The sequence below is a fragment of the Scatophagus argus genome, chromosome 4, assembly GCF_020382885.2.
Source record: "Scatophagus argus isolate fScaArg1 chromosome 4, fScaArg1.pri, whole genome shotgun sequence".
NCBI classification, from domain to species: Eukaryota; Metazoa; Chordata; class Actinopteri; family Scatophagidae; genus Scatophagus; species Scatophagus argus.
The window spans coordinates 20500248-20524852 of record NC_058496.1 but is presented as its reverse complement, the minus strand read 5'-3'; the positions used below and the strand labels follow the sequence as shown (position 1 = coordinate 20524852).

Below are 24605 nucleotides of genomic sequence, written 5' to 3'. Positions count from 1 at the left end.
AATTGGGTGCACAAGTCCTCATATGAAAATGCCTACCTGAAGGCTAGTTTGTGCCACCCACTGATTACTGTAGATATAGTTGTGTTTAGGCAACTAAAATAAGGGTCAGGTAAAGAAAAGATAAATCATGGAAACCAGATATCAATACTGACTGGTAGAAGATGGGATACAATCTCAAATTCACTGTTTGATCAAACAACCAACATCATTTTGACAGCCTCAACCTTCAGCAGTTTTCTGAAATTCCTTGTTACAAAGTTGTAATGATGAATATAACCTGACTGACACTGGGCTTTTGAGGTAGACACTGATATTAGTATTTTAGAAAAAAAAATCACTTAAAAAACAAAAACTTTGATATGGATTCCTTAAATACAGTGTAAAATAAACTTGTCAGTGCTCTCTGGTGGATTAAACATATAAGGGTGACACAATTTCTAAATAGACTAAGACACAGTTATTCTGTACTTTAATTTCTTGTTACTTGATGGCTAACATAAGCACCAGTATGAATATATTTGGAATAAACCACTATTATCTGATATATGAGCCAGGTCTCTCTCCAGCTCTTATGATGACAGCATGACCTGCAGTTCCTCCAAAAATGTATTAAAAGGTCAGAACAAGGCTGAAAGGTCCTTGAGGTGAACAAAGGAAATGACTCCACACGGAGTACGTTCAGACATCAACATTTTTCCTACATAAACGGGATGGGGGCGCTGTTTACAAGGACCTGGCATCAAATATTTCCCTCGTGTGACGAATTGTTAAAGACCACTTCTTAGATTTATACACACAAAGAATGTGTTCAGAAATTCAATGCCCTGCCACGACATGGCATTGACATTTACACAAGCAAAAATGTTGGAATGCAAACTCATATAAAGGAGGCCTGATTCCTCTCCTGTCCTTCAACTGTTCTTGTTTCTCTCTCCTTTATTTCCTTTATGTTTTGACAGATGTGATGGCCTCTGGTGTCGGGGGCCTAATTAGACCCGCAGCACAGGTGTGACATCGCAGCTCTTCGCCTGTCTTTGCTATTTACACGAAGACACGACACAACACAGAGCAGCAGAATGACAACTTAAGCATTCATCACTCGTCAAAATGAAGGTGCCAGAGGAGGAATTAATGAGCGATATTTTAAAGAGGTTAACAGGCGAGTCTGCACTTCCTGTACACAGCAACATTGAGAAGTTCAAACGAGGAAAAGACGGCTCATATTTTGTCGCCGAAGACTTCAGTGAAACTGTGAAAAAAAGAGAATTGGTCAACGCCAAGGAGCGACTGAGAGTAAGTGTTCAATGGCAGTAATGTCGTGTAACTGTCTCATAGCACGAAGCAGGCTCAGGCTCCTGGGGAACAAACATTTATATCAAACTCTGTTACTCAGGAAAATGTGCTGGCAGGTACCTTCGTTGCTAGCTATATGTGCTATGAAGAGTGAGTGTTTTTTGTTTGTTTATCCCTGTTATTATATTTCACAATAATAAAAATAAGGCTCATTTCAGCATTAAGGGTTTTTTTTTTCAAGCTCATGCTGTCAACTAGTTCTGGTTTGCATCCAAACTTGTAATTAATATAGTTTCTACATAATTATTAAATACACAGAGCCAATATTAGCTAAAAATAATTTCTCTTCTAATTTTCAAGATTTGTAAAAGCATTTGGCAGCAAGTGGAGGAAAGCAAATTACATTTACAAAAATGTGGAAAATAAATGAATGAATGTTTATGCTGTTAAAACAGTTTTCCGCGCTCTAATTTGTCAGGCATGTCTCAACTTGGGCTCTGGAAGATATTACACCTTCTTTTAATAGTGTTGTGACAGTAATGACTTGCATTGACATTTTTTGATGGTTGATGGTTGGTAAAACATTCTTTTGGATACATTGATTTGAAATGCAACTTTCAAAAGAATGACTGAGTCCAGAATAACATCTAAAGACCTGTGCTGGCTTTGGGCGCTGCACCAGTTTCTGTACAGAGCTGTGTAGAAAACTGCACAAAGCCTCCCTCTGTGACTGCCAGCAAAGACGGATGACATCAAGATAAACGTCACAGCTTCGGACACTTCTGTAGTGTTGTTGTTCTTCATCATCTTTTGGTTTTGTTTACATTATAACCTCAGAGATCTAATCTGGCATGTGAAAGTTTAGCACCTCTTCTGTACAGATCAGGAACTTGAACACCATGTTCTCCCGCTTGAAGCGCATGGTACCACTAATGAGACCAGACAGGAAACCCAGTAAAGTGGACACACTTAAGGCTGCGACGGAATACATTCGATTGCTTGTTGCAGTTTTGCAGGATACAGACAGCGTGAGTACTGTGTTCATCAGGACTCAAATGACAACTGCCCTTCTGTTTTCCAAGGACAGTGCTGCCACTTATTTTAAAATGTTGATTAGTGTTATTTTCTATTTTTCAGGATGATGGCATTGGGACTGATTTCCTAAAGAATGCAATCACTTATGGTCAGACTGAAGACTTGGGCAATGACCTATGGAGAGTGGATGATGTGAGTGTTGTTTGGTTTTTTTCCCCCTCTTTTTTCCGCTGTGCAGTGGAAATAAACAACTATGGTGGTGACTGCTACATTGTTAATTTGATGTAAAGCAACTTGTTGCAACAAGTTGTACTGAGCTGGAATACAGATACAACACAACAAAAACCAGACTGCAGCGGGGTTCTGCATGTGCAGCATAAATGTTATCCCATTGCATTGTGGGACAGGGCAGTCAATCAAAGTAATTGGATTATGAATTTATGTGTAAAATGTTTTGAAATCAAGTTATTATAATATGTACACGTCAGCTCCATTTGTCTTTAAGGGATGCCAAACAGACATTCACACAGTAAAGCGCATATTCATTTATTATATTAAATTATATTCATACATTCATTGGAAATGCGAGTAGTGGTGCATTGGAGACCTTTTTATGTTTAAGATTTTTTATGTTTTTCTAGTAAGGGTCATCAAGTTTTCATATGCTAACTGACTTTGACTCTTTTAAATCTCACTTTCTTGTGTTTGTGGGGAGTTTTATATATTTAGTTATTTGTCTCACTCACTGTTTAGAACATTCTGACCTTATGGATGCATTAGGAGTTTGTTGTAGTGTTTGTGAGGTTTTTTTTGTTTGTTTGTTTTTTAAATTCATTGTAACTATAATGTACATTTTCAAGCCTAAATCACATCATTTCATAGTAAGAGGATATATTTGTACTAACATGTGTTTTCCTGACAGTTAAACATGTCAGATGAGCACATAGAAGAGGGATTTACTCTGCCTCCAGAACCGGCCACAGAGGATGGAGATATGACCAGACTGGTGCTGCAACATTGTGTGATGCCTGCATACCAGTTCATCATTCAAGTAGCACCCGATCAGACTTCAGTAACTCATTTAACTTTTCTACTTATACATTATGCCTTTTGTCCCCCCCCCCCTCCCGCTTGCTGTCTGGTATTTTTCCTTATGTGGGTTCCCTCAGTCCTTTTATGACAGTTGCGTGTTGTGTGAATGGAAATCAGTTATATGTTCTGTTCTTTTACACCTCACTTCATTTGATAAGTGAATGCAAAATCAGTTGTAGGCAAATCATGTATCCTTTTGAACAGGAAACAGGCAGCCTTCAAACACGAACCTAAAGAAAGAGCCTCCAAACAATAGGCAATCAGACACGTTTAATTCCAGAAATTATCTGGCAGGAATACGATACAATTACAACTGGCAATCAACACTCAATTTGCCTTTGGTGTAACCACACGTCTGAGATGTTCACACCATCTTCACAAGTGCCTTCTTATCTGATTGGATAATTCAAGGTGAAGATGTTTAGATCGAGCCAAGACATGTTTTTCCGTTGTTCACACACTTAAACCATTATGCTATTTGCAGAATTCTGTGATGTGCTGTTCAGGTTTAAACATCCTGTGACTATCGCAAAAGCTGTTTCTCTAGCTAAACAAGCCTCAAATGAGGAAATATGTCTGTTGGAGCTATTTTTTTAGTTACGCAGAGTACTTGTTAACGCTTTTCTTTTGAAGTGCTTGGTCAGTCCTTGGTCAGTGAAAATTCATATATGGGTGGATGCTGGGAAGGGTTTTTTTTTTTTTTTTTTTTTTTTTAAACCAGGGCAAGAGAAGTAACAGATTCCATTGTTGGTTGTTTGTGATAAAATAAACCCCATAGAACATTTTGCTTATATTCCCTTCCTGAGATTCATTCCTGAGGTGAACCTGTTACCCTCTGATTTTGAATGTGACTTCTTTTTAAATGTTGTTTCGAGCACAAGTTTCCACTACGGTCTAAAGTGAAAAGCTGAAGCTTAAGCCATGTCCTCAAAATGTTTTATTACTGGCAGATTTTAGTACTTCTAAAGTACTTTTTATTGCGTGTAGTCTCAGCCAGAAAAAACAACACTGTGAGAGCTCAGACGTCGTCCCCCTTCTCTTTATTCCACAGATTTCTCAACCATTTTGAGTGGTGTTTAGAGCAGAAGGCTTGGACCACTATTGAAAACCTACCAGGTGAGTGTTTTTATTTATATATACTAATGTCAATCAGTTATCAGAAATACATTTTCAGGTAAAATCCAGTTGAGTGTAATACAACATTTTGAAAAGTAACACTGAAGCGTGTAATTATTGTTAAAACACATACTGTATTTAACTGTCAAGCAGGTGATAATAACAGTATAATATATATAATTACTTTATTTCTCATTAAAATTATTTTTTTCCTCTCTGTATGTGCTCTATGTGTAGTATGAATATATTATAATATGAGTATGATGCAAGAGTATACAAATATTGTCCCCATGTGGTCTAAACAATGATGGTCATTGTAATGAAACTGTCAGTTGATGACAGGTACAAATTTAGCACAGGCCTTTCTAACAGTTAACAGTTTGACATGCAACAATAGGAAAAGCACAAATTAAAATAGTGAATAAAATGTTATGGCTTTTACTGGGACACTTGAATAGAATAAAGCCATCTTGAATGATACCAGTGACACCTGTGCTTATCCTACAATGAAAAGTCAAAATGTCTGCTGTGATGTTGGATCCTTGCAGTGGGATACTTAATTCAGTTTTCTAACCAGATGCAAATGTTATTGTTATGCTAATTTACCTATTAATTAGTGTTCATTGTTAAACCATGATATATCCCCGGCAGGCCCAGACTGGCCCACACTGATGCACATGTTTTCAGTTATTCTGGCTGATTAGACCTCTGTTCAGCTTAAAATTAGGTGTGATGGGTAATTTTCTGACGTCACCCAGCTCGTGTGTGTGTGTGTGTGTGTAACTCTATGCCTCTATGCTTTACTTTTTAACAATACAGGAGCACTCTGCATTGTATTTCATCGCCATAGATTTGAAATGTGTTGTTACAGTGCCCTCTTCTGGATGAATGTTTGACGTCTGTCTGTTGACACAGCATCACTGTTTAATGGGGTCAATAAAGTGCTTTAAACAGAACTTACAGGGTTGTCAGGGTGTACCGGAAAACATCTACAGTAGTTTAGTATGGGGATGGGAGGAGGGGAGTTCAGATATCAAAAAGTCGCTGAATGTAATAAAAGAAATAACTCACTGAAAAAGGAAATGTGCTACTTTAGATTAATTATTGTTTTATTTTTAGGGGGCTGTTGCTTTGAAGAAAGGATTTTTCTTTAACAAAATGCCATTTTATTTGTCTATTTAATTTATCTTTTGAATTTAAATTTTGTTTGAGTATGTGAATGAGTTTTTATTTTCATTTTACAAACTGTATCCTTGGCAGCCCTTAAATAAAATGTACAAGACAGCTTCTGTTATCAAAATCACTCTTTTAAAGGGTTTGTTGTTTTCTCTGTTGTCTGAGTTGAATAGATGCCCCGTTTTTCAACCTTAAAACTTCATGGCGCCACATGTGTTTGCTAAACATTAAATGAAGATTATCAGCTTTCCTGAATTGTCCTTTGACGGAAGAGACATTTCTGGCTCTCATAATGTTTACTTGTTAATGTAATCTAATGGCGTGTTTTTCAAGTTGTTTCACCTTATAAGCTTTAATTTTCTTAACAGGTGGATGTTGCTGCCTCTCACTTTATCAGGTACTTTATCAGAATGAGCATGCTGACTAGGAAACTGCCCATCTTACCTCTGAAAAACATGTTTCTAACTTAAGATCACCTTATGTCCAGCAACGTAAGTGTCCATGGGCAAGATACAAGGTTTCATGACTATCCAGAGGCCCAGGTGGTGCTCCCTGACATCAGGCATTACTGGTGGGCTTGTCAGTGGGCTTGTCAGGGTACTGATAATCTGTCTTACAGAAAAAAGAGATGTAAGTGACAAATCAGCCTGTACAACTTTGTTTCCTTTGTTGTACCAAATTTTATAGGGATTGTCCAATATGACACCAACACTTTTCAGGGGAAAAAAAAAGCTAGAAATAGACATAAAGTGAAGTTAAAGTTCATTTAAAGATACAAGTACTCATGCAGCACCTTTCAGAATGTTATTTAATTACATTATTATTTATGATGCATCAAGATGTATCCTGATGTAACTGTTGCAGGGCAATAGTAGCTTATCTTAGATGATCTTGCATTGTGTTTTGTATAACAAATCTGTAATTGAAAAGTTAAAAGTAACCACAATTGTCAAATGCACTGCAGTAAGAAATACAATAGTTTCTTCTGAAAGTAGTATAGATGTTAAGTGGCATAAAATGGAAATACTCAAGCAAAGTACAAGTACCTCTATAATTAAATACAGTACCTGTGAAAAATATTTCCTTTCCACCATTGTTTATTTATGGATGTCATTCTCATTTCAGATGTGACAAAGCCATCACAAGAGTCTACAGGCTCTTCACCGTTAGAACAGCAGGTGGCGCCTGTTTGATGTTACAGACTGTATTTTGTCCAACTTGAACTGGGCCTTGCCAACAAAACAGCGTTTTAGGAGACGGCATCAGAAATCCACCGGGGCTTCACCTAAGCTTTACAAACGCAATAACCAAGTGCACTGATTCCCACTGTAGCTGCATGAGCGGGTGCCCTTGGGTGTTAGACTGCAGGCGTGGCAGTGGGCTGGTCCAGGGGCACCGAGGAATGAAAAACATCAGGGTCTATTGACTTGGTATCAGCCGAGGCCCTGTAATAGTATGACAAAAGAGCCGTGGTGTCGCAAGCTGATACTGACAGATTTTTGTGATTAACTTCATCTGCTAATTCTGAGGACGGCTTTGGGCTGTGGGTGTGCCGCACCCACTCAGAAGACACGGTCCTGAGGATGTACTGAGGTGAGTTCACTGCCTGCTTATATTTGTGTAGTTGACTCGAACAGGACTATCATGGTGAAATAGCTGGGCGTAGCACAGGGTCCTCTCTGACGCGTGCATGAGCAGTGTGTGCGCAATTCAGCCTGATGTTTGCCATGTTGTCGTTCATGCGGTGCATCCCGTGTAGACTGTATGGTGTGTTGGTTTAAAACGATTAAATTTGCATAGTTTGTCGGCACACAGTCCCCTCTCCATATTGTCCATGCTCGCATTTCTTCATTGTACGCTACATAGTGCAAGCTCCCATATGTACAGTCTGTCGCGTATTCACAGTGAGGCTGCACGTCTGTGACGGCAGTGTCTTCTAATCTGGCTCATCGGCGTCTCGCTGGTGGCGTTTTGTTGTTTTTACAGTCGTTTAAGCGATGATTTGTGCAGGACGCCGTCGGATTAAAATGCCGTTGTGATGAGTTATTTTTGTCATTTGAAACGTTTGTTTGTAATGCGTCTTTGCTCGTTTTTTTTTTACACAGTAGAGTAGTGCAGTGTCGTGTCGCTGCTGGCCTCTGCATTTTGCGGGTGGCCATTAGCGGAACCTCTGCTCTGCTGGTGCTGAGGCTGCAGCGCGTGCGAGTGTTGCTAGGCAGCCATGCAGAACGCGGGCCGCTCCCGGGTGGAGGGATGGAGGATGCTTTCAAAATTCAAAAAACGATACTGTGCATTCACGTTGGCATATTTAGTTGCAGATAAACAATACGGTGTCCTGCGCTGTGGTCACTAGGCCTGCCCTCCTTGTTCTTTGGGAGCGGGATATTCGACTCCGCTCCCACAGCATCCCACAGCACAATGGCAGACATGAACCTCGAATGGGTTCATCTCAGCCGCAGCCACAGTGAACAAGTTCGTGTGAAAGGCAGCGTTATTGAAACTTAGTTTTGTTAATCCCATTCAAATGATCCATTTATAGAAGCAGAGTTTATACGTTGCAACATGACTTGTCCTAGACAAATAAAAGATTTTGCTCTCGCGAACAACCTTAATATCAAGTTCGTAATTATTGAAAATGAACAAGAGACTTTAAGGAGAAACAAAACCAGCCGTAATGATTAGAGGATGTGTAATGCTATACACAGAATGTCTATAAATAGCTCGCTTAAACGAGATATTTGTAGCTTGTTTGAGTCTCCTGACTGTCAAAAAATAATCCAATAAAATATAGTTAATGAAAAACAGTTTTAAAACTCTTGTCTGTAATGGACTCAGTCATTTGCCTGTGCCTTCAACTGCTTTTTCATTGGCTTTCTTCTGAAGTATTGTGGAAGACCGGTTTCCCATTATGGGCTGCAGAGTCTGGAATGTCCATCTGCACATAGCTACCAAAATGTATTCTACCATTCACGTATTAATGTATTTTCATCATGTGTGTGCAGCATTTATGCAAAACACAGTAAATGAGTCCATTTATTTGTGGGTTGGATACAGTAAATCTGCCTTTGTACACATGTAAATATTCCATAATTGTTATTAATAACAATTGTTTTGTGCTGAGTTAGGCAGGAAAGCATTGAAAGTCTTGTGAAGGTTTTGTCCAATAAAAATGCAGTTGAGCTTCAATTATACTGTAAGTGAATGAAACCCAGAAGTGATCACAGTTGGATAGCTGATCAGTGCAAGTCAAGTCTTTCCTGTTCATTCAAATATGTGACAGCTAAACACGTTTCACATTGCATGATAATGAGTTGTTTTGTTGTAAGACATTTTCAAATAGGTCTTGTCATTATCACAATTATATTCTACTTTATTTTGTTTTGAGACACTGACAAAGGTAAATAAGGTAAAGTAAAGGTATTGGTTTATTAGGAAGTGGTTATACAGCCGGTTGGAATCCACCGACCAACCATTGTGACAAAGCTAATGAAAGCAAAGCCAAAGAAAATCAATCAGGAGTTACTTAGGTAATTATCCCTCTAACTGACTTTCTGCTGCAGCATGTCAATGCTCAGGCACTGACCTGTGGGAAGAGCTACAGTAGTCAGTATAGTCATGTTTATGTGAACATAATGTACAAAATGGATGGTTAAGTTGTCTCTGCTTATGGTAAGGATTAGGCCAAATATGTCAGAGTATCCTACAGCAGAGTACGGCAGGATTGCTTTTGTTGATTGGTGTGTTCTCGTGAAGGGTACCACAGCAAATACTAAATAAATTCAAATACTAAGTCTGATAAATTATTTAAGCAATGCTGACATACTGCAGTTATAAGAGGTGAGTATGGCAGGAAGTCAGCAGCACGACTTCATGAGATGATATGAACCAAAAGTGAGGCAATGAAGCATCATGGTCAGCCATCCCAATGCGATTAAGGATAAGAAGAGGAGGAGGAGGCAGCAATGGTGGGACAGCAGCCAGATCTATGTCTCCCCTTAGTCATTAGGGTCCTCCCTGGAGAGAGAGGCTTTTTGTGTGCTGCCTGTCAGCAGCTGGGCCCCTTCTGCCCCCAGAGAGAGAGAGAGCCTGATACCCTGTGAGCCAGCCTCTGCTGTGAGAGGGAAAGAGCTGCTGCCTGAAATTATGGCTTTTATGGACTCGCTGCTTCTTTGGAAGATAAGCTACTTCCTATGGGCATCCACATTAATACATTTGATTGTTATGACTCTGATATAAAGTGTTTCTGAGTTTGTGATTGTTTAAAAACAACGAAAAAGAAAAGAAAAAAAATAAAAATACCCTACATTCAACTGTATTCATGGTTTTCCGTAATAATCAAAATGTAGTCGTTGTGATGGGGCAGTTTGGCTGGCGAGCAATAAAATGTTTGTATGTCATTGTATGTTGGAGATTAGTTAATGTTCTAGTAAATGGCTTATGTTTGAATAAATAACTGATGTAACATTTCTTTGCTTTAAAGCGCAGGAAGCCTGATGTCAGGGTGAAGTGCACAGTTTATCCAGAAACTCCATTAAAGGTTTATTCTTCTGTCAGTTTCTCGTGTGCAGTGCAGTGAGATTTACTTTAATGCACACAGATTTAATGTAACTGTTTTGCGCCGTTGGAGTGCACATCTTAAAAGCCCGCCCTGGATGCTGGAGACACGAGGCGTGGGACTTGCAATGCATGTGATCATTAATGCTCAAATAGTTATGTTACAGTGATGCAACTACTTAAGTAAGTAATTGAGTCAGTTGGTCAGCTGTAGCAAAGTAGAGAGGGTGTGGTGTGTTTGGACCTTATCTACTCCCTGCAGCAGAGTGTGTGTGTGTTGAGTATGTTTTACTTGGGGAGTGGCCAGCTGTTTTCTGAAGATGCTTACGGTAACTCTTTACTCTTTCTCCAATTACTGGGCCGTATCACCAGCTAACTTCCTGTCAGTGGTTCTGATGCTGCCGTCTACATGTAAGCTCTTATTGCTAAAGCTGCATTTTCTATAGCTCTGCACTTCCACCAGCCAGTGCCCTGAGGAATACACCGTCCTTAATGTGAGGGTAGGTTTTACATCTTAATGCTGCCATTTGAAAATACATAGAAATTACAGCTTGATGTGCAGTTCAATATACTGTTGTTGTGCTTGCTAACAAAATGCAAACTTAGTTTTCATTTTAATGCAAGACACAGAAGGATTTGCTCGTGGCTGATCTGTACATAAGTGAGTGTATTGATTGATTTGTTATTTCATATTTGATCATCTTTGCTGCTGCTTACTTGCTCTGGGCTGATGTGCACTGCTAGATTCTCAGGCAGGGCCTATGTGGACTCTCTTAAGGCAAAGACTCAGTAAGAATAAAAAATACTCTGCTCACTGCACATTTTTAAAAACTTTTTACTTTCCTTAATCTTTAAATCATATCCGCTCCATCCCTCTTGTAGTATACTTTCCCTGTATTTGACCGCTCAATTAGTTTCTTTTTGGGCATGAACCAAAAAAAAAGAAGAAGAAAGAATCCATTATGGTGCACAGATGGGGATGGGCGCTCCACCTTCAGGAAGTTACTAGTCCTAGTCAAGAAATACAAGAAAAAGAAAAGTCTGGTACATAGCCACCCAGGAAGCACAACTTGTCATGTTTACTGTTTGCTCAAAGCTGCGTCCTCCTTGCCTCCGGTCTTTATGCTAAGCTAAGCTAACTGAGTGCTGATTTAACATACAGAGCACATGGATATTGTCATTTTAACTTGAAAAACACTTTCTAAAAGGTCATTTGCTGACTACAATGTATAAATTAATTCTTATTTGAGCTGTCTGTACTATTGAAGAAGCATTTATAATATCGACACTTTCCTTACAGTTCTTCATCCCACCCCTGGTTCTAAGACATCCATTTCAAAACAGAAAATGAGCAAGTCCCCCACCCCCAAAGGCACCCCGGTGCAGCGCAGCCCCAGTGATGAGGTACCAGAGGGCCTGCAGTCTCCGCAGCATTCCACACCTGGCTCTGGGTCCCAGCACAAGAAGCGCATCTCCAGCCTCCTTCAGAGTCCGGTGAGATGGCTGTTCGATTTTCACTGCCTCCTCTCCTCTAGCTGTGCTTATCTCCTCACATAAAAATAAATCTGTGAGGCTACGTGATGCTGACAAAGTCGTGTGTGATGTGAAAAGGGAACCCATGAAGTGAAAGTACTCATGGAGAGAGACTGAATCATAAGATATGTTTACTCACCCTGTAGTGTATGACTGTTCTTTTCATGTGAGTGTTGATTAGTGGAAAAGTGAGACAATTCAGAGGTCACTAGTGACAGAAATCTTTAAATACTACTCATGTTTGTGCGTGTTATTATTATGAAACTGAAATGATTTGTAATTTGTTGGTGTGTGTATTCATGTATGTGTGATAATACATTACTATCTGTGTTCGTGTACAGTCATTCAGGGAGGAGCTGGACGTGCTGATCCAAGAGCAAATGAAGAAGGGTGGCAGCTCGTCCAACCTATGGGCACTGAGACAGCTGGCTGATTTTATGGCTTCACATGGCTCTCCAGCAGCCCTGTCTGTCTCCCCTTCTAGTAAGTGCACAACACTTTTCAGCGTGCCTCTGACATTCAGTACATAATAATGTTTGCCTCAGTGTATCATTACTGCCTGGGTAAGGCATTCTTAGCAACAACTTTCTGTTATTAGCCCGGGTGCTGGAAAGCTAGGTGTTACACTGCTATATTCAGACTGTTCACCTCACTGCAAGTGCAATGTCTGTAAGAATAAGAATTTCCCTTCAGGGATAAATAAAGGAATTCTGATTCTCACGTTATTAGCACGCTGGAATGATTTTTAGTTAAACAACATATTCATCAACTACGTGTGTGTGAGTATGTCTTTGTGTGCTGACAGATCACGTTCCGATTGATCCCAACTCACCCATTAAACTTTTTTAATGTGTGTGGATGTACAAAGCAAATACTTGGCTTCCTCTACAATTCACTTTGTCCTGCGTCTGAACTCACTTACAGAGGATTCACTTCATTATTTACATGGACGCCCTGTGGTTAATCCACATCTGTTCCGTTGTTAGCTTGGTTGTTCTGCTTCTACTGTTGCCCTATTAGCAACACATACTACAGAGAGTCCAATCTAAGAGTGAAGTGCACTGGTTGACAGCAGTGATTTGTTGCAGTCTATGAGCTCAGGTGGTTTCTGTCTGTCTGTGATACTGTAAGGTTTTCAAATCATTCTCATAAGTGTTCTGTGGACATTCGTACGAGTCGGTTTGATAGGTGATACACTTGTGCAGCACGTTGTAAGTAACTGATGTCGCTTGAGATTATGGAACTGAGGCTTTCTCATTTGTCAACTTGGGCTCCTCTGTTGTCTTGCGAGTGAGGGAAACAAAGAGACACATTAGCATAAGGGAAAGCACCCACTGGCTGCTGTGGGCTGGGAGGAAAAATGATGAGTCCCTCATAAGAAACCTCATGGGATTCCTGGCAAAGAAAGACAGACAGTCACTCAGTTCAAACAAAGGTAATGAAATGGTTTGATGTGTATTATAAAAATGCCAAAGCGGTTATGACATTTATGTACACTATATAGACAAAAGTACTGGGGCACCTGATCGTTACACCAACAAAGATTTTAACAACAATGCATTCTAAATACAAACACCAAAGGTGTTGGATGGGGTTGAGGTCAGGTCTCTGTGTGAGCCAGTCAAGTTCTTCCACACCAAACTCATCCAGCCATGTCTTTATGGACTTTGCTTTGTGCACTGGGACACAGTCATGCTGGAATAGAAAAGGACCTTCCCCAAACTGTTCCCACAAAGTTGGAAGCATAGCATCGTCCAAATCACACCAAGGAACATGTGCAGTCAAAGCAACACGAAAACACACCGGAAGAAAAAACAGACACAATCTATAGCCACATAATCAATGCCACTGTACTTGTTGAACTGTCTACTTTTAAAAAGGTCAGTCAGCTACACTCTACCTTTATTGTGTGTCTTCCCTTCACTGCTCTCTCTCTCTCTCTCTCTCTCTCTCTCTCTCTCTCTCTCTCTCTCTCTCTCTCTCTCTCTCTCTCTCTCTGTCTGTCTGGTTTTCTCCCTTCCACAGACATGATGATGGTGACGCCCATCAATGACCTGCATGGCTGGGACCCTGGCAGCATGGTGAAGGGGGAGAGGCTGATGCGCTGCAAACTGTCCAGCGTCCATCGTCTGTTTGATCTATTCGGCTGGGCCCAGATCAGCCACACCTGTCTCACTGTTAGTTCCACTATCTTTTCACCTTACACGACTTCATCTTTGTTTGTCCTTTTGTTGTGAGGCAGAACACTCACTTACTGAACATGACTTGTCATCAGATCAGTGGTTGGTACAGAAATGTACTTGACCATAAGAAGACTTCTGGTCAACAGTTGTACATGGAAGCCTCGTATCTGGACTGAGTGTGTCTGTACTGATGTGTGTTTTCCTCCCTGACAGCTGCGTGTTAATAAAGAACAAGAACACTTCTTGGTGCTTCCAGATGGCCTGGCCTTCAGTGAGGTGACTGGATCCAGTCTGGTGAGTAAGGCTAATCATGAGGTAAAGGTTATACATACACTCAGCGGCCACTATGAGGTACACCTCAGCAATCTAATGTAGTTCAATACAACAGCTCTGCCATAAATTTCTTTTCAATGTGTAAATTTATTCGAGTAGTGTTGCACTCAAGCACATTATATCGAGAGGTGGTTCTTTTTTTGACCCTGTTTACATACATGAGAGGGGCAGAAGATTAGAAACACTTCACAGTACAGTGCAGCCCAGTTCAACATTATCACTGACTATGACCTCCATAATCAAACACAACCCTGATTCCAAAAAAGTTGGAGCGCTGGATAAAATCCTGGTCAACGTCATGTAATTTTAGAACACTAAAATGTATACAATCTAATGATATAGTTACAACTATTGGTTGTTGTTACTTTTGGCCAAGTCCACATCAGGGGAAGAAAGTTCTAAGAGAAGAAAATAATGCACAGCATTCAGTCAGCTAAAATCTGCTTTTATGCACATGAGGGGGCAGCCGTGGCCAAGAGGTTGGAGAAGCGGCTTGTGATCAGAAGGTCGCTGGTTTGATTCCCCCACCGGATGGGCAGGAAAAATTTGAGTGTGGTGGAGTGATAATATCCCCACCCCCCATTAGCCCCATTATATGTGCCCTTGAGCAAGGCACTCAACCCCCAATATATGCTCCCAGGGTGCTTGATGCAGCCCAGTGTGTGTGTTTCAATCAGTGATGGGTGAAATGCAGACAAGTAATTTCCCAACTTGGGATTAATAAAGTAACTAAAATTAAAAAATTAAATGAGTTTTCAAAAGTTGCAAGAAATCTCTCACATACTCTCTAACTTGCAAACTAGCATACTGATTATTATTATTATTTTAATTATCATTATTGCTGTGTTTCAGTACTAGACCTTCATCAGGAAACACATTCTGGATAAGGATAAGCCATTTAAATAAGGAATGGCTGCATGTCCACTGCCAATCACATAAAATTAAAAACACAAATACATCAATTTGTTACATGGCAAATTCCTACATAGAGCTAAAAAGCAACACTTTAAACAGTAACAAGCATAGATATACCACAAAATGTTCACATAATTGTGTAGACTACTGCCAGCTCCCCACCACTGTCCCAAATGATTTTCCTGAAGAAGGTCTGGTACCAAAACGTAGCAACAAGTGTTAGTTTGCAAGTTAGACAGTGTAATGAAGTTTTCCTACAAGATCTGATATACTCATCCCTCTCCAACTCACCTATTTCATGAAACAGATGTGCAAAGTAATCTTCTGCTCTGATGCAGAAGTGTTAAAACTTCTTTTATGAGTAACGCTGACAAATCTGACTGTTCTGCAAAACACATGCTGATAATGCTGTGTGGTTTCCAGGTGAAGGTGAATATCCTGGGCGAGGTGGTGGAGAAGGGCAGCACCAACCTGGGCGTGGACACAGAGAAGTTCAGCCTGCACTCGGCCATCTACTCGGCCCGGCCAGATGTTCGCTGTCTGCTTCACCTCCACACTCCGGCCTCGGCTGCGGTGAGTCAACCTGGACTCAGACCGCAGAGAGACTGGCAGTGACTCGCAGCTCTGTGCTGTCGTGTTCAGAGGAGATGCCATGATCCTTCTGCTGGTCATATCTAGATACATGGAAGAATGAAATATTTAGTTATGTAACATAGGACACCAAGTAATTTGAGATCATCTGTGATTAACTAAGTTGGATATCATTTCATAGTTGTAGCAGTTACAGTCTCTGAGTCTGATAACATTATACCATTTTCCAGCATGGCTTTGCTTGTAAAGCACATGCAGCAGAGTGAACGTCAGCCTGTTCTATGACCTTTGCTTTCACCACTGACGGCCCACTGTCTGCAGGTTTCAGCCATGAAGTGCGGCCTCCTGCCACTCTCCCATGAGGCTCTGCTGGTTGGTGATGTGGCTTATTACGACTACAATGGAGTCATGGAGCAGGAGGAGGACAGAGTGGAGCTGCAGAAAAGCTTGGGGCCGACCTGTAAGGTGAGCACACCACAAGAGTAAAGACATTTCATCTGCATATCATTGCCTTGAGTGGTTCCTCCTCCTGTGAGTCCCACATGAGCTGCTTCATCTTTATGAATGAATGAAGAAAAGACACGAGGTGATGTGGCCTTAATTATTGAAGCTGGTGCTGCTGCTGCTTGGAGACTAAACTTAGGAGTTGGTCTCAGTGTGCCTTCTTATTCTGCAACCATCAGTGACATTTCTAAGTAACCTGCAGCTATTTTGGAGTAGAAATAATGAGAGTGGTTTTCATTCTGGTGTAAATGTTGATTTCGTGATATGTAGGTTCTGGTGCTGAGGAATCATGGCATTGTGGCCCTGGGGGAGTCTGTGGAGGAGGCTTTCTACACCATATACCACATCCAGGCTGCCTGCCAAATCCAGGTTGTACACACACACACACACACACACACACACACACACATACACATACACACTAGACTGACTAACAGCTGACGTGTTGGAGACAAAGTGCTGCCACTGTGTGTGGGTTTGTGTTTGAGAGAGAGTGAGCTGGCATGTGTATGTAATGTAGGTGCACCAGTTTTACACCTGGGCAGCTGTCCTTCTCTTAGCACTCTTTCACTGTAATTCAGCCAACAGCTCTGCACTGCAGTATAATATACTGCTGGAGTGTTCAGTTCCAAGGAGACACTGTAGTAATCCTACGTGTAGGGGAGCAGATGTGTCCCTCTAAGTGTGTATAAAGTAGAGCTTGGAAGACAGAAAGTGAGCTCAGTAATGTTTTACTGAATAAAGGGCTGCATCTTGCTCTACATGTGAGTTATTGGATCATTTATTTATTTATTTTTGCAAGGTGTCAGCGTTGTGCAGCGCTGGCGGTGAACAGAACCTGATTCTGCTGGACCGCACCATCCATAAACCCAACCCAGCCGGCACTGTGGGCTGGGCTGGCTCCACCTTTGGACCCCTGCACAAGAGCCGGATCGGGGAGCATGAGTTTGAGGCCCTGATGAGAACGCTGGATAACTTGGTAGGTTACAGTTATGCTAAACAGACATGTGTAGAGTGTTGAGTGAGGAGTAATTCATCTTTTACATCTTGTTAAAGGGACTGTTATGGATTTAAGGTTCTAAGTGGGGCCACAAACCTCCAGCAAACAAGGGTTGTGAGCAATTTATTTATCCAGAATGATGTTAATGTTGATTGTCACAAAATTACCCAAACAAATAAGCAAATACATCCAACCTTTGAATTGTGCAAAATAATTACAAATTAATGTACCATAAATATGACATTCTTCAACAAATTCAAATCCCGCAGATTATGGAGCTTTACCCCTCTGAAGGAAAACACTACTGCACAGATTTTAAGCATTCTCCTTTTTGCCATGCATCTTTTGTAGCTTTCCCAACTTTGTGCCTGATTTTCTAAATTACCCTTTTAATGATTTGCTCAAATGAAAAGGGGTTTACTTAGCTTGATCTGTGTGAAAGGTTTGCTGAGTCACACTGAGTGCAGGAGGTCCATCAGGTGCAGCTCAACCCAAATGTAATGGATATAGTGTTATATACTCTGTGCAGAGTGTTTTTAACTGCCACATGACAACCTTTGCAATAATGCAACCATCTCTTGTGAAACTTTACTGCTCTTGGGAACATCTGACTCTTTCTTTTCTCTGCCATCTATTCTACATCAAGTGAACGCAGCATAAATGCTGTAACAAGTACTGCTACATTTCCTGTGGTTGCTTCACAATAATGGCATAAAAGCCTGTCTGTGGTTTGCAGACAGGAAGCAGCAGCATGAAATGTGTAGCTTGCGTCGGCATTAACTAAACAACAAATAACTTAACAGCAGACACAATTACAGCTACAAACCACAAAAACTTATGCATTATACAGGAGCTACTGAAGTACTGGAAATTAACCGGGTGAGACATAGTGAACGCTGCTGCTTCTCTTATCACCTACATAACTTGGATCCTTAGGCATCAGTTAAAGGTTTGAGTTAAATGATACAGGAGCAACCAGATAGCTGAGCATAAAGACTGGAAACAGGGGGAAACAGCTCTGTTTTAAGCTAATGATATTCACCTACCAGCACTAGCTCATTATTATATCATATTTGGCTAATTTGTAAATCAGTCAGGACCAAAATAATCTGTGTGCTGTTATCTCCTGCTGTGTGTCTGCAGTGGAATAACATACCATTACAGTAGCATGACATCGTGCAGCAATAGTGTTGCTATAGCAGACAAGTGGAAATGTGCCTAATTTCTGCACTATTCTGTGCAAAGGATGAGCTCATGTTGTCTGAAGCGTGTACACACCCTAAAGCTCCTTTACACGATTGCATTTCAGGGCTACCGTACAGGCTACGCCTACCGCTTCCCTGTGCTGCTTGAGCGATCGCGGACACGGAGGGAGGTGGAGGTTCCAGCAACTGCCACAGCTTTCCACCAGTTTGATGACGATGGAGTTCATCCAGCTATGAGGCAGCATCATTTTGCCCAGCGCCAGCAGCAGGAGAGAACTCGTTGGCTCAACACCCCCAACACCTACCAAAAAGTCAGCCAGGAGCAAGCCAGCCCAGGACACCGCACCACTGTGAGGCTTAGGAATCATCTAAAATAACACCCTTCTCCATTAAATGTTCATTGCCACTTCCACAACAGTGTGCAGATTATGCTCCAAGATGGCCATTGTGGCCCAAAAGTTGTGTAATGTTTCCTGCCCAAAGAGGAGAGACTAGGGAGGCTGTCGGTGGTGACATGTCGGTATTAAAACAAAAAGACTCAAAGCCTGCTAAGATCTGGGGCTATGAAAACAAGACTAACTGACTCATCGTCTCGCTGATCATTCAAAAAGAGATATAAATATTTTTATTTAATCAAAATCAACAGTTTTCCCTCTGATACACATGGAGGTTGATGTACACTTTGGAGCATTTGATTTTATTTCTGCAGGCCTTAAGGAACAGATGAAACAGAGTTGCAGTGATGAGTCCTTTAGAGACAAAAACACTATGAGACTCTGAGTCTTACATCAGTGGGAGGAGCTTGGCTCTCCCTTTCTCTTTTCCCTCCTCCTCAGTCCCTCCCACCCTCCTCTCTCTCCTCTTCTCTGCATTGCAGGTGAAAGCCCTCTGCTCTGTGTTGACTACTGCAGTGCAGAGCCTGCCCTCTGGTGGACAAGCATCCGTATTATCAAAGCTGATTGATAAAAACATACTTTTTAAGGGGGAAAGAAACTTTTGAAGGAATACAGCGGCTTTTCTTATAAGCCCATAACTGACAACACAGACAGGATCCTCAACATGGTGGACATACCAAGTCTTAAAATTCTCCTCATTTTTCTTTTAAAGTGAATTATGAGATATTGTTCTGATGCTGGGCGGCACGGTGGTGCAGTGGTTAGCACTGTCGCCTCATAGCAAGAGGGTTCCAGGTTCGAATCCCGGTCTGGGCCCTTCTATGTGGAGTTTGCATGTTCTCCCTGTGCCTGCGTGGGTTTTCTCCGGGTACTCCGGCTTCCTCCCACAATACCAAAAACATGCACACTAGGTTAATTGGCTACTCTAAATTTCCCCTAGGTGTGAGTGTGAGAGTGTGTGGTTGTCTGTCTTTGTGTGTTGGCCCTGCGATTGACTGGCGACCAGTCCAGGGTGAACCCCGCCTCTCGCCCGTAGTCAGCTGGGATAGGCTCCAGCTCCCCCGCGACCCTGACGGATAAGCGGTATAGAAAATGGATGGATGTTTTGATGCTGATTTTCTTTTTTTTTCTTTCTTCTCAGTGGTTGAAGACAGAAGAGGTCACACAAGCTGGCAGCACAGCCATCAAGATAGAGAACCCAAACCAGTTTGTGCCTCTTTTCACCAACCCTCAAGAGGTGATTGAGACACGAAACAAGGTAACGTTTCCTTACCATTGTTTTTTTTCATCGTCCACAAATCCTATTTCGCCTTACTCTCACATGAATCTGAAATTTTATACAAGACTTTTTTCCTCCTCAGATCCGACAGCAGAATCGTCAGGACATGAAGACAGCAGGGCCACAGTCTCAAGTCCTTGCTAGTGTTATAACAGTCGACAGTCCTCCAGTAAACTACAGTCTCACTGCTCACTTAACATCAGTCTCTTTTCCTTTACAAGTCCTCCTCTTGAGCTGCACAGTTAAAAGCTGTGATTTTGTGTCTCTGCTTTTCTATTAGTCACCAGTCAGTCCACCCAAAGTCCCACCAGAGCCAGAACCTCCCAACCCCTTCAACCAGCTGACCGACCAGGAGCTGGAGGAGTATCGCAAGGAGGTGCAGAGGAAACAAGATGGTGGAACCAATGGTATGATTCATTAAGCTCAACCCAGCTGGTTCAGTGGCTATATGAACAATATTTAATTTATTAACAGTACAGTAATGTACAATGCCATAACATACAGTAGGTGTCTGTTCCAAAACCATGGGCCATAGTGTCTATTTGGCTCTGTATTTTTCCAGAGGCAGCTCGAAGGTCCAGTATGTAGGATTTAGTGGTGTGGATGCAGATTTCAACCAACCGAACAGCCCTTGTTTCACCATCCGAAGGTTCTTTCTAGAGCCAGAGTTTGGTTTGTCCATTTCGGGCTTGCTACATGGTGGTGCAACATGGTGGACTCCATAGAGGACCTCCCTCTGTAGATATATAAAGCTCATTCTAAGATAACTTTTTAGTCTTAGGTGATTATACACTAATGACAACATAAATATTAATATTATATTCTATTTCTGCCCTTAAATTCTACAAACTGGACTTTTGATATGCTCCACTTACTTTTACTGTTGATGCACTGCATGGTTTCTTCTAACCTTCTTAAGGGTGCTGTGTGTAGCATTTTAAATACCAATACAGGCAATCAGTTTCGAATAAAACTCCACCATCTGCCATTATATGAACCTGTGAAATCTTCCACTCTGTCTTTCACTCTGCCATTTTTTGCTGTAAGGCAGGAAGCCAATTTCATGCATATGAAATGCGGTGTAGGTGTTTAAAATGAACAGATAGTAATTTTTGAGGTGTAAGTGCCGCACATAGCCACCTCAGGCAAACTTGATTTCACCTGTGACTGTCATGTAAACTGTGTTCACTTCTCTTTGCCTCACTAATCTAACTTCTTGCACAGCTGAACCCTCTCCGTCCCTCACCACGTGTGTGTGTGTGTGTGTGTTTGTGTTTGTGTAAGTAGGGGAGGAGGTGGCAAGTGACAAGGAGTCTCCCCCCGCTGCCTCCCCCACAAAGGGCCCTCCGCCCAGCCAGCCTCCTCTCTCAGGTGAGGCTTGGCAGAGTGCTGACAGTCTGTCCTGCTTGCCTTGCACACCGCATATCTGACCAGCAGCCTGCCCCAAGTCCTACTTGAACTTGTGCTTCTGCCCTCTCATGCTTCACATGCTCACTGATGACCGTGTTGGACCATATCATGCATATTCAGTATACATGGGTGTGGTTTTGCAAATACTAACGAGAATGAATTTGATATCCTAAATTTGATTTTACTCAAGCAAAGCACCTCAAAATTGTAATAAGGTGCAGTACTTCAGTACCTAGTTACTCTCCACCACCACTAACCCAGCAGTTTTGTGTATTTTGATTGTGACATATACATGATCTGTGATTTCTGGCTCCATCCAATACAAGACATTCATTTGTGATGTTCACAGCATAAAAAATTACATCAGAGATATTCAAGAACAAAATCTCACTCCGAAGACAGCTTCCCAGCTTCACAGACCTCACTGCAAAGAGTAAACGGTTGAACTGTTCTACAGAAGATGTAGTCCCCATAGACCGTGTGTTCTATGGATTGGGAAGATAATTCTTTCACCTCTGCAGGTCCCAGTGATGTTTACATGTTACATGCCAATGATAACATGGAGGTTCGGCGTCTTTTGCCATTTTAAGCTCACGTAGCATAAAAATTCAGGTTTGCTACATATAGCTTATGTAGCCAGTGAGCCAGCTATGGCTAAAACTAAACTGAAAGCAGACGTCATTTCTGTTATTAGTAACACCAGCATAAGTCAAAATGTCCATTACAAGTCTGTTGTGTTGGCTCTTTGATTTACATTTGCCATCTTTCAGCCGTTTGTAGGGAAATCCATCTGCCACTGCATCTACTTTATCTGTTATACTCTCTCCCTCTGTATCTGTCTGTCTGTCTGTCCTTTTCTGTGTCACTCCGCACTGATTCATAGGGCACACTTCTGGTGCTTTGGTCTTGTCTCACTAGTAAGTACAGAGAAACAGTATGACAACCACGTCTCACTAAGCAAGCATGTTCATATGCGGTCTAGCATGTAACTTCACAGCTCCGTCCCGCTCACGCCTCCCCGTGTGGTTGCTGATTGTTCTGCCTTTGTTTATGTTTTTCTCACAATAATCGGAGCAGAAGAGGCAAAGACCGACTCTTCAGCCATACAGAACGGTGACCAGGAGGAGAAGCAGATGACAGAGGAGCTGGAGAAGGGAATGAAGGCTCTCTCGACCAATGACACCTCCTCCGTGCCCGCTGCACCGCCGGCCAAACCACAAGGTGGCACCCCGGAGGGTTCACCTTCCAAGTCCCCATCCAAGAAGAAAAAGAAGTTCAAGCCTCCGTCGTTCCTGAAAAAGAGCAAGAAGCAGAAGGAGAAAGCAGAGACCTGATGCGCTCAGACACACCAGACCTCGGTGAAATACTACTGTGAAACATTTCTCAGCGTATGACAGAGTAGCCGATGAGTTAACTACATCAGATCTATCCAGACCCTGTCAGTTTAATACTTTACTGTAACACTGGTACTCGCTGATTTGATCTATGTGGTGATTCATCTTAGCAACACTGATAATTCACATACTATTTGACCCAGGTCGGATATTTTGACGCACTACTTGTCTCACACACACACACATCCCTGTATTACTCACGTCTTATTTTCACCTGCTGTGCTATCAAACCGTTACATAACATAACTTAACTGTACAGGCAGTCAAACATGTTCCTTTCTAAAACTGGGATTACTAGTCTGATCCTGTGTTTCACACCATTTTTCACGCACATCTTTGCAAGTCACGGTGGAAATTTAATTTGAATTATGAAATTATGCACCCTTTATTAATATATAGGCACTTAGCATATGTATATTGACATTCACGTATGTTGCATTTGTTCATCGTCATAGGGATCTTCTAGTCATGATTTGGTTCTTATTATCAGATAGATGTTGCAGGTATGCTATGTGAGCACAGGTGCAGTACACGTAGAAATAAACTGATAGCTTGTGCTCTTCTGAATGCTGGTTTTGTGTATAACTATCAGCCTACTGACATTATTACAGCGGGGATGAAGAAGGGAAAAAGAAAGCGGAAATATATGCGACAGCTATAAATGCCACTCTACTATAAAAAAGGATAAAGCATAAAGAACTTGTTGCTTGCCAGTGCAGTTTGAAACCCAGTAATAGCAGATACAGAAAGTACTAAACATTCCACTTTTTTCATTTTCATTTAAAATGTACGTGTGCAAAATACCTCTTAACAGTTGTAATTATTTTCTGTTTTAAGCAGTAGCTGTTATCAAAATGCTGATGTGTGATGTTTGTTCATGGTTTTAATTTATTTTATATTAGAATGTATAAGTGAGTGTTGCAAGGTTACCATGTATCAGTCATTAAAGCTCAAGTTTGATTTAGAACCAACTGGAAGTCTTATTTATGTTTCGAGTTCTTCTCCACCCTTTACCACCCATCTCTTTAAAGTCTTGTCTCTCTGAAGACTACTTTAAAGGGACAGTTCACCCCAGAATCAAAAGTACATATTTGTCCTCTTACCTGTTGTGCTATTTGTTCATGTAGATTGTTTTGTTGTGAGTTGGGGAGTTCTGAGATACAGGCAGCACTGACATCTGACTTCTCTTGAATACAATAAAACTAGATGGCAAGTAATTTGTGGTGCTCAAAGTGAAAAAGTATACATTTGAAAAACTCAACTGCAATGTCCACACACCTTGTGAGTTTAATATAGGAGGTATTTTCTTTCTGTATCACTGTGCAGAAGGTGGGCATTTGCTTATGGATGAGAGGGTAGCTAACTAAGCTAAATAATCCAGCTAACATAGTTTAGCCAAGGAGGACACCATTAATGTTTCCATCCCTGTCATGAGAAAAAGCCTCTCTTCCACGAGTAGATGGACATTTCCTTCTGTGCAGTGAGACAGTGTAATTTGGCCTGGATGCCCTGCCACATACGTTGGGGGTTAGGGTTGTTGAGGTGTTTCCTGACCCTTAGCTTGTAAGAGAGCTTGGCCTTCTTGATGACCTTCCTC

The 24605-nt window shown here is 41.4% G+C and overlaps 2 protein-coding genes and 1 long non-coding RNA gene across 10 annotated transcripts in view; 2 read left to right on the top strand and 1 right to left on the bottom strand.

Annotated features, from left to right (window-relative positions):
• LOC124057782 overlaps positions 1-24605 on the bottom strand; it is a 1110263-nt gene that overhangs the window by 65635 nt on the left and 1020023 nt on the right. The window lies entirely within an intron of this gene.
• On the top strand, positions 969-5831 carry figla (folliculogenesis specific bHLH transcription factor). The gene is made up of 6 exons (XM_046386323.1): positions 969-1293; positions 2175-2321; positions 2431-2520; positions 3251-3400; positions 4472-4536; positions 5656-5831. Exons 1-5 carry the CDS (start codon positions 1108-1110, stop codon positions 4487-4489), a joined length of 591 nt encoding a protein of 196 aa, XP_046242279.1. The 5' UTR covers positions 969-1107; the 3' UTR covers positions 4490-4536; positions 5656-5831.
• add2 (adducin 2 (beta)) lies at positions 6853-23980 on the top strand. Of its 8 annotated transcripts, none has more exons than XM_046386257.1 (16): positions 6853-7305; positions 10713-10766; positions 11567-11760; positions 12141-12282; positions 13825-13976; positions 14196-14276; positions 15654-15803; positions 16143-16286; positions 16596-16694; positions 17128-17304; positions 18635-18880; positions 20067-20183; positions 20287-20373; positions 20485-20611; positions 21492-21575; positions 22692-23980. In XM_046386257.1, the coding sequence occupies exons 3-16, from the start codon at positions 11614-11616 to the stop codon at positions 22946-22948; spliced, it is 2010 nt and encodes a 669-aa protein (XP_046242213.1). In that variant the 5' UTR covers positions 6853-7305; positions 10713-10766; positions 11567-11613; the 3' UTR covers positions 22949-23980. The 8 variants fall into 8 exon arrangements, with proteins under 8 accessions (XP_046242213.1, XP_046242211.1, XP_046242214.1 ...); XM_046386258.1 differs by lacking the exon at positions 6853-7305 and adding an exon at positions 10196-10595; XM_046386261.1 differs by lacking the exon at positions 6853-7305 and adding an exon at positions 22498-22531 and having other exon boundaries at positions 10605-10766; positions 22692-22833.

What these genes read in the sequence shown, in the direction of transcription:
- figla (XM_046386323.1), top strand. Translation starts at nt 1,108, where the DNA reads ATGAAGGTGCCAGAGGAGGAATTAATGAGCGATATTTTAAAGAGGTTA. An exon ending in TTTTGCAGGATACAGACAGC is followed by an intron (nt 2,322 to 2,430) that starts GTGAGTACTGTG and finishes TCTATTTTTCAG; the next exon opens with GATGATGGCATTGGGACTGA. An exon ending in ACCTATGGAGAGTGGATGAT is followed by an intron (nt 2,521 to 3,250) that starts GTGAGTGTTGTT and finishes TTTTCCTGACAG; the next exon opens with TTAAACATGTCAGATGAGCA.
- add2 (XM_046386255.1), top strand. Translation starts at nt 11,614, where the DNA reads ATGAGCAAGTCCCCCACCCCCAAAGGCACCCCGGTGCAGCGCAGCCCC. An exon ending in CCAGCCTCCTTCAGAGTCCG is followed by an intron (nt 11,761 to 12,140) that starts GTGAGATGGCTG and finishes GTTCGTGTACAG; the next exon opens with TCATTCAGGGAGGAGCTGGA. An exon ending in AGGTGACTGGATCCAGTCTG is followed by an intron (nt 14,277 to 15,653) that starts GTGAGTAAGGCT and finishes TGTGGTTTCCAG; the next exon opens with GTGAAGGTGAATATCCTGGG.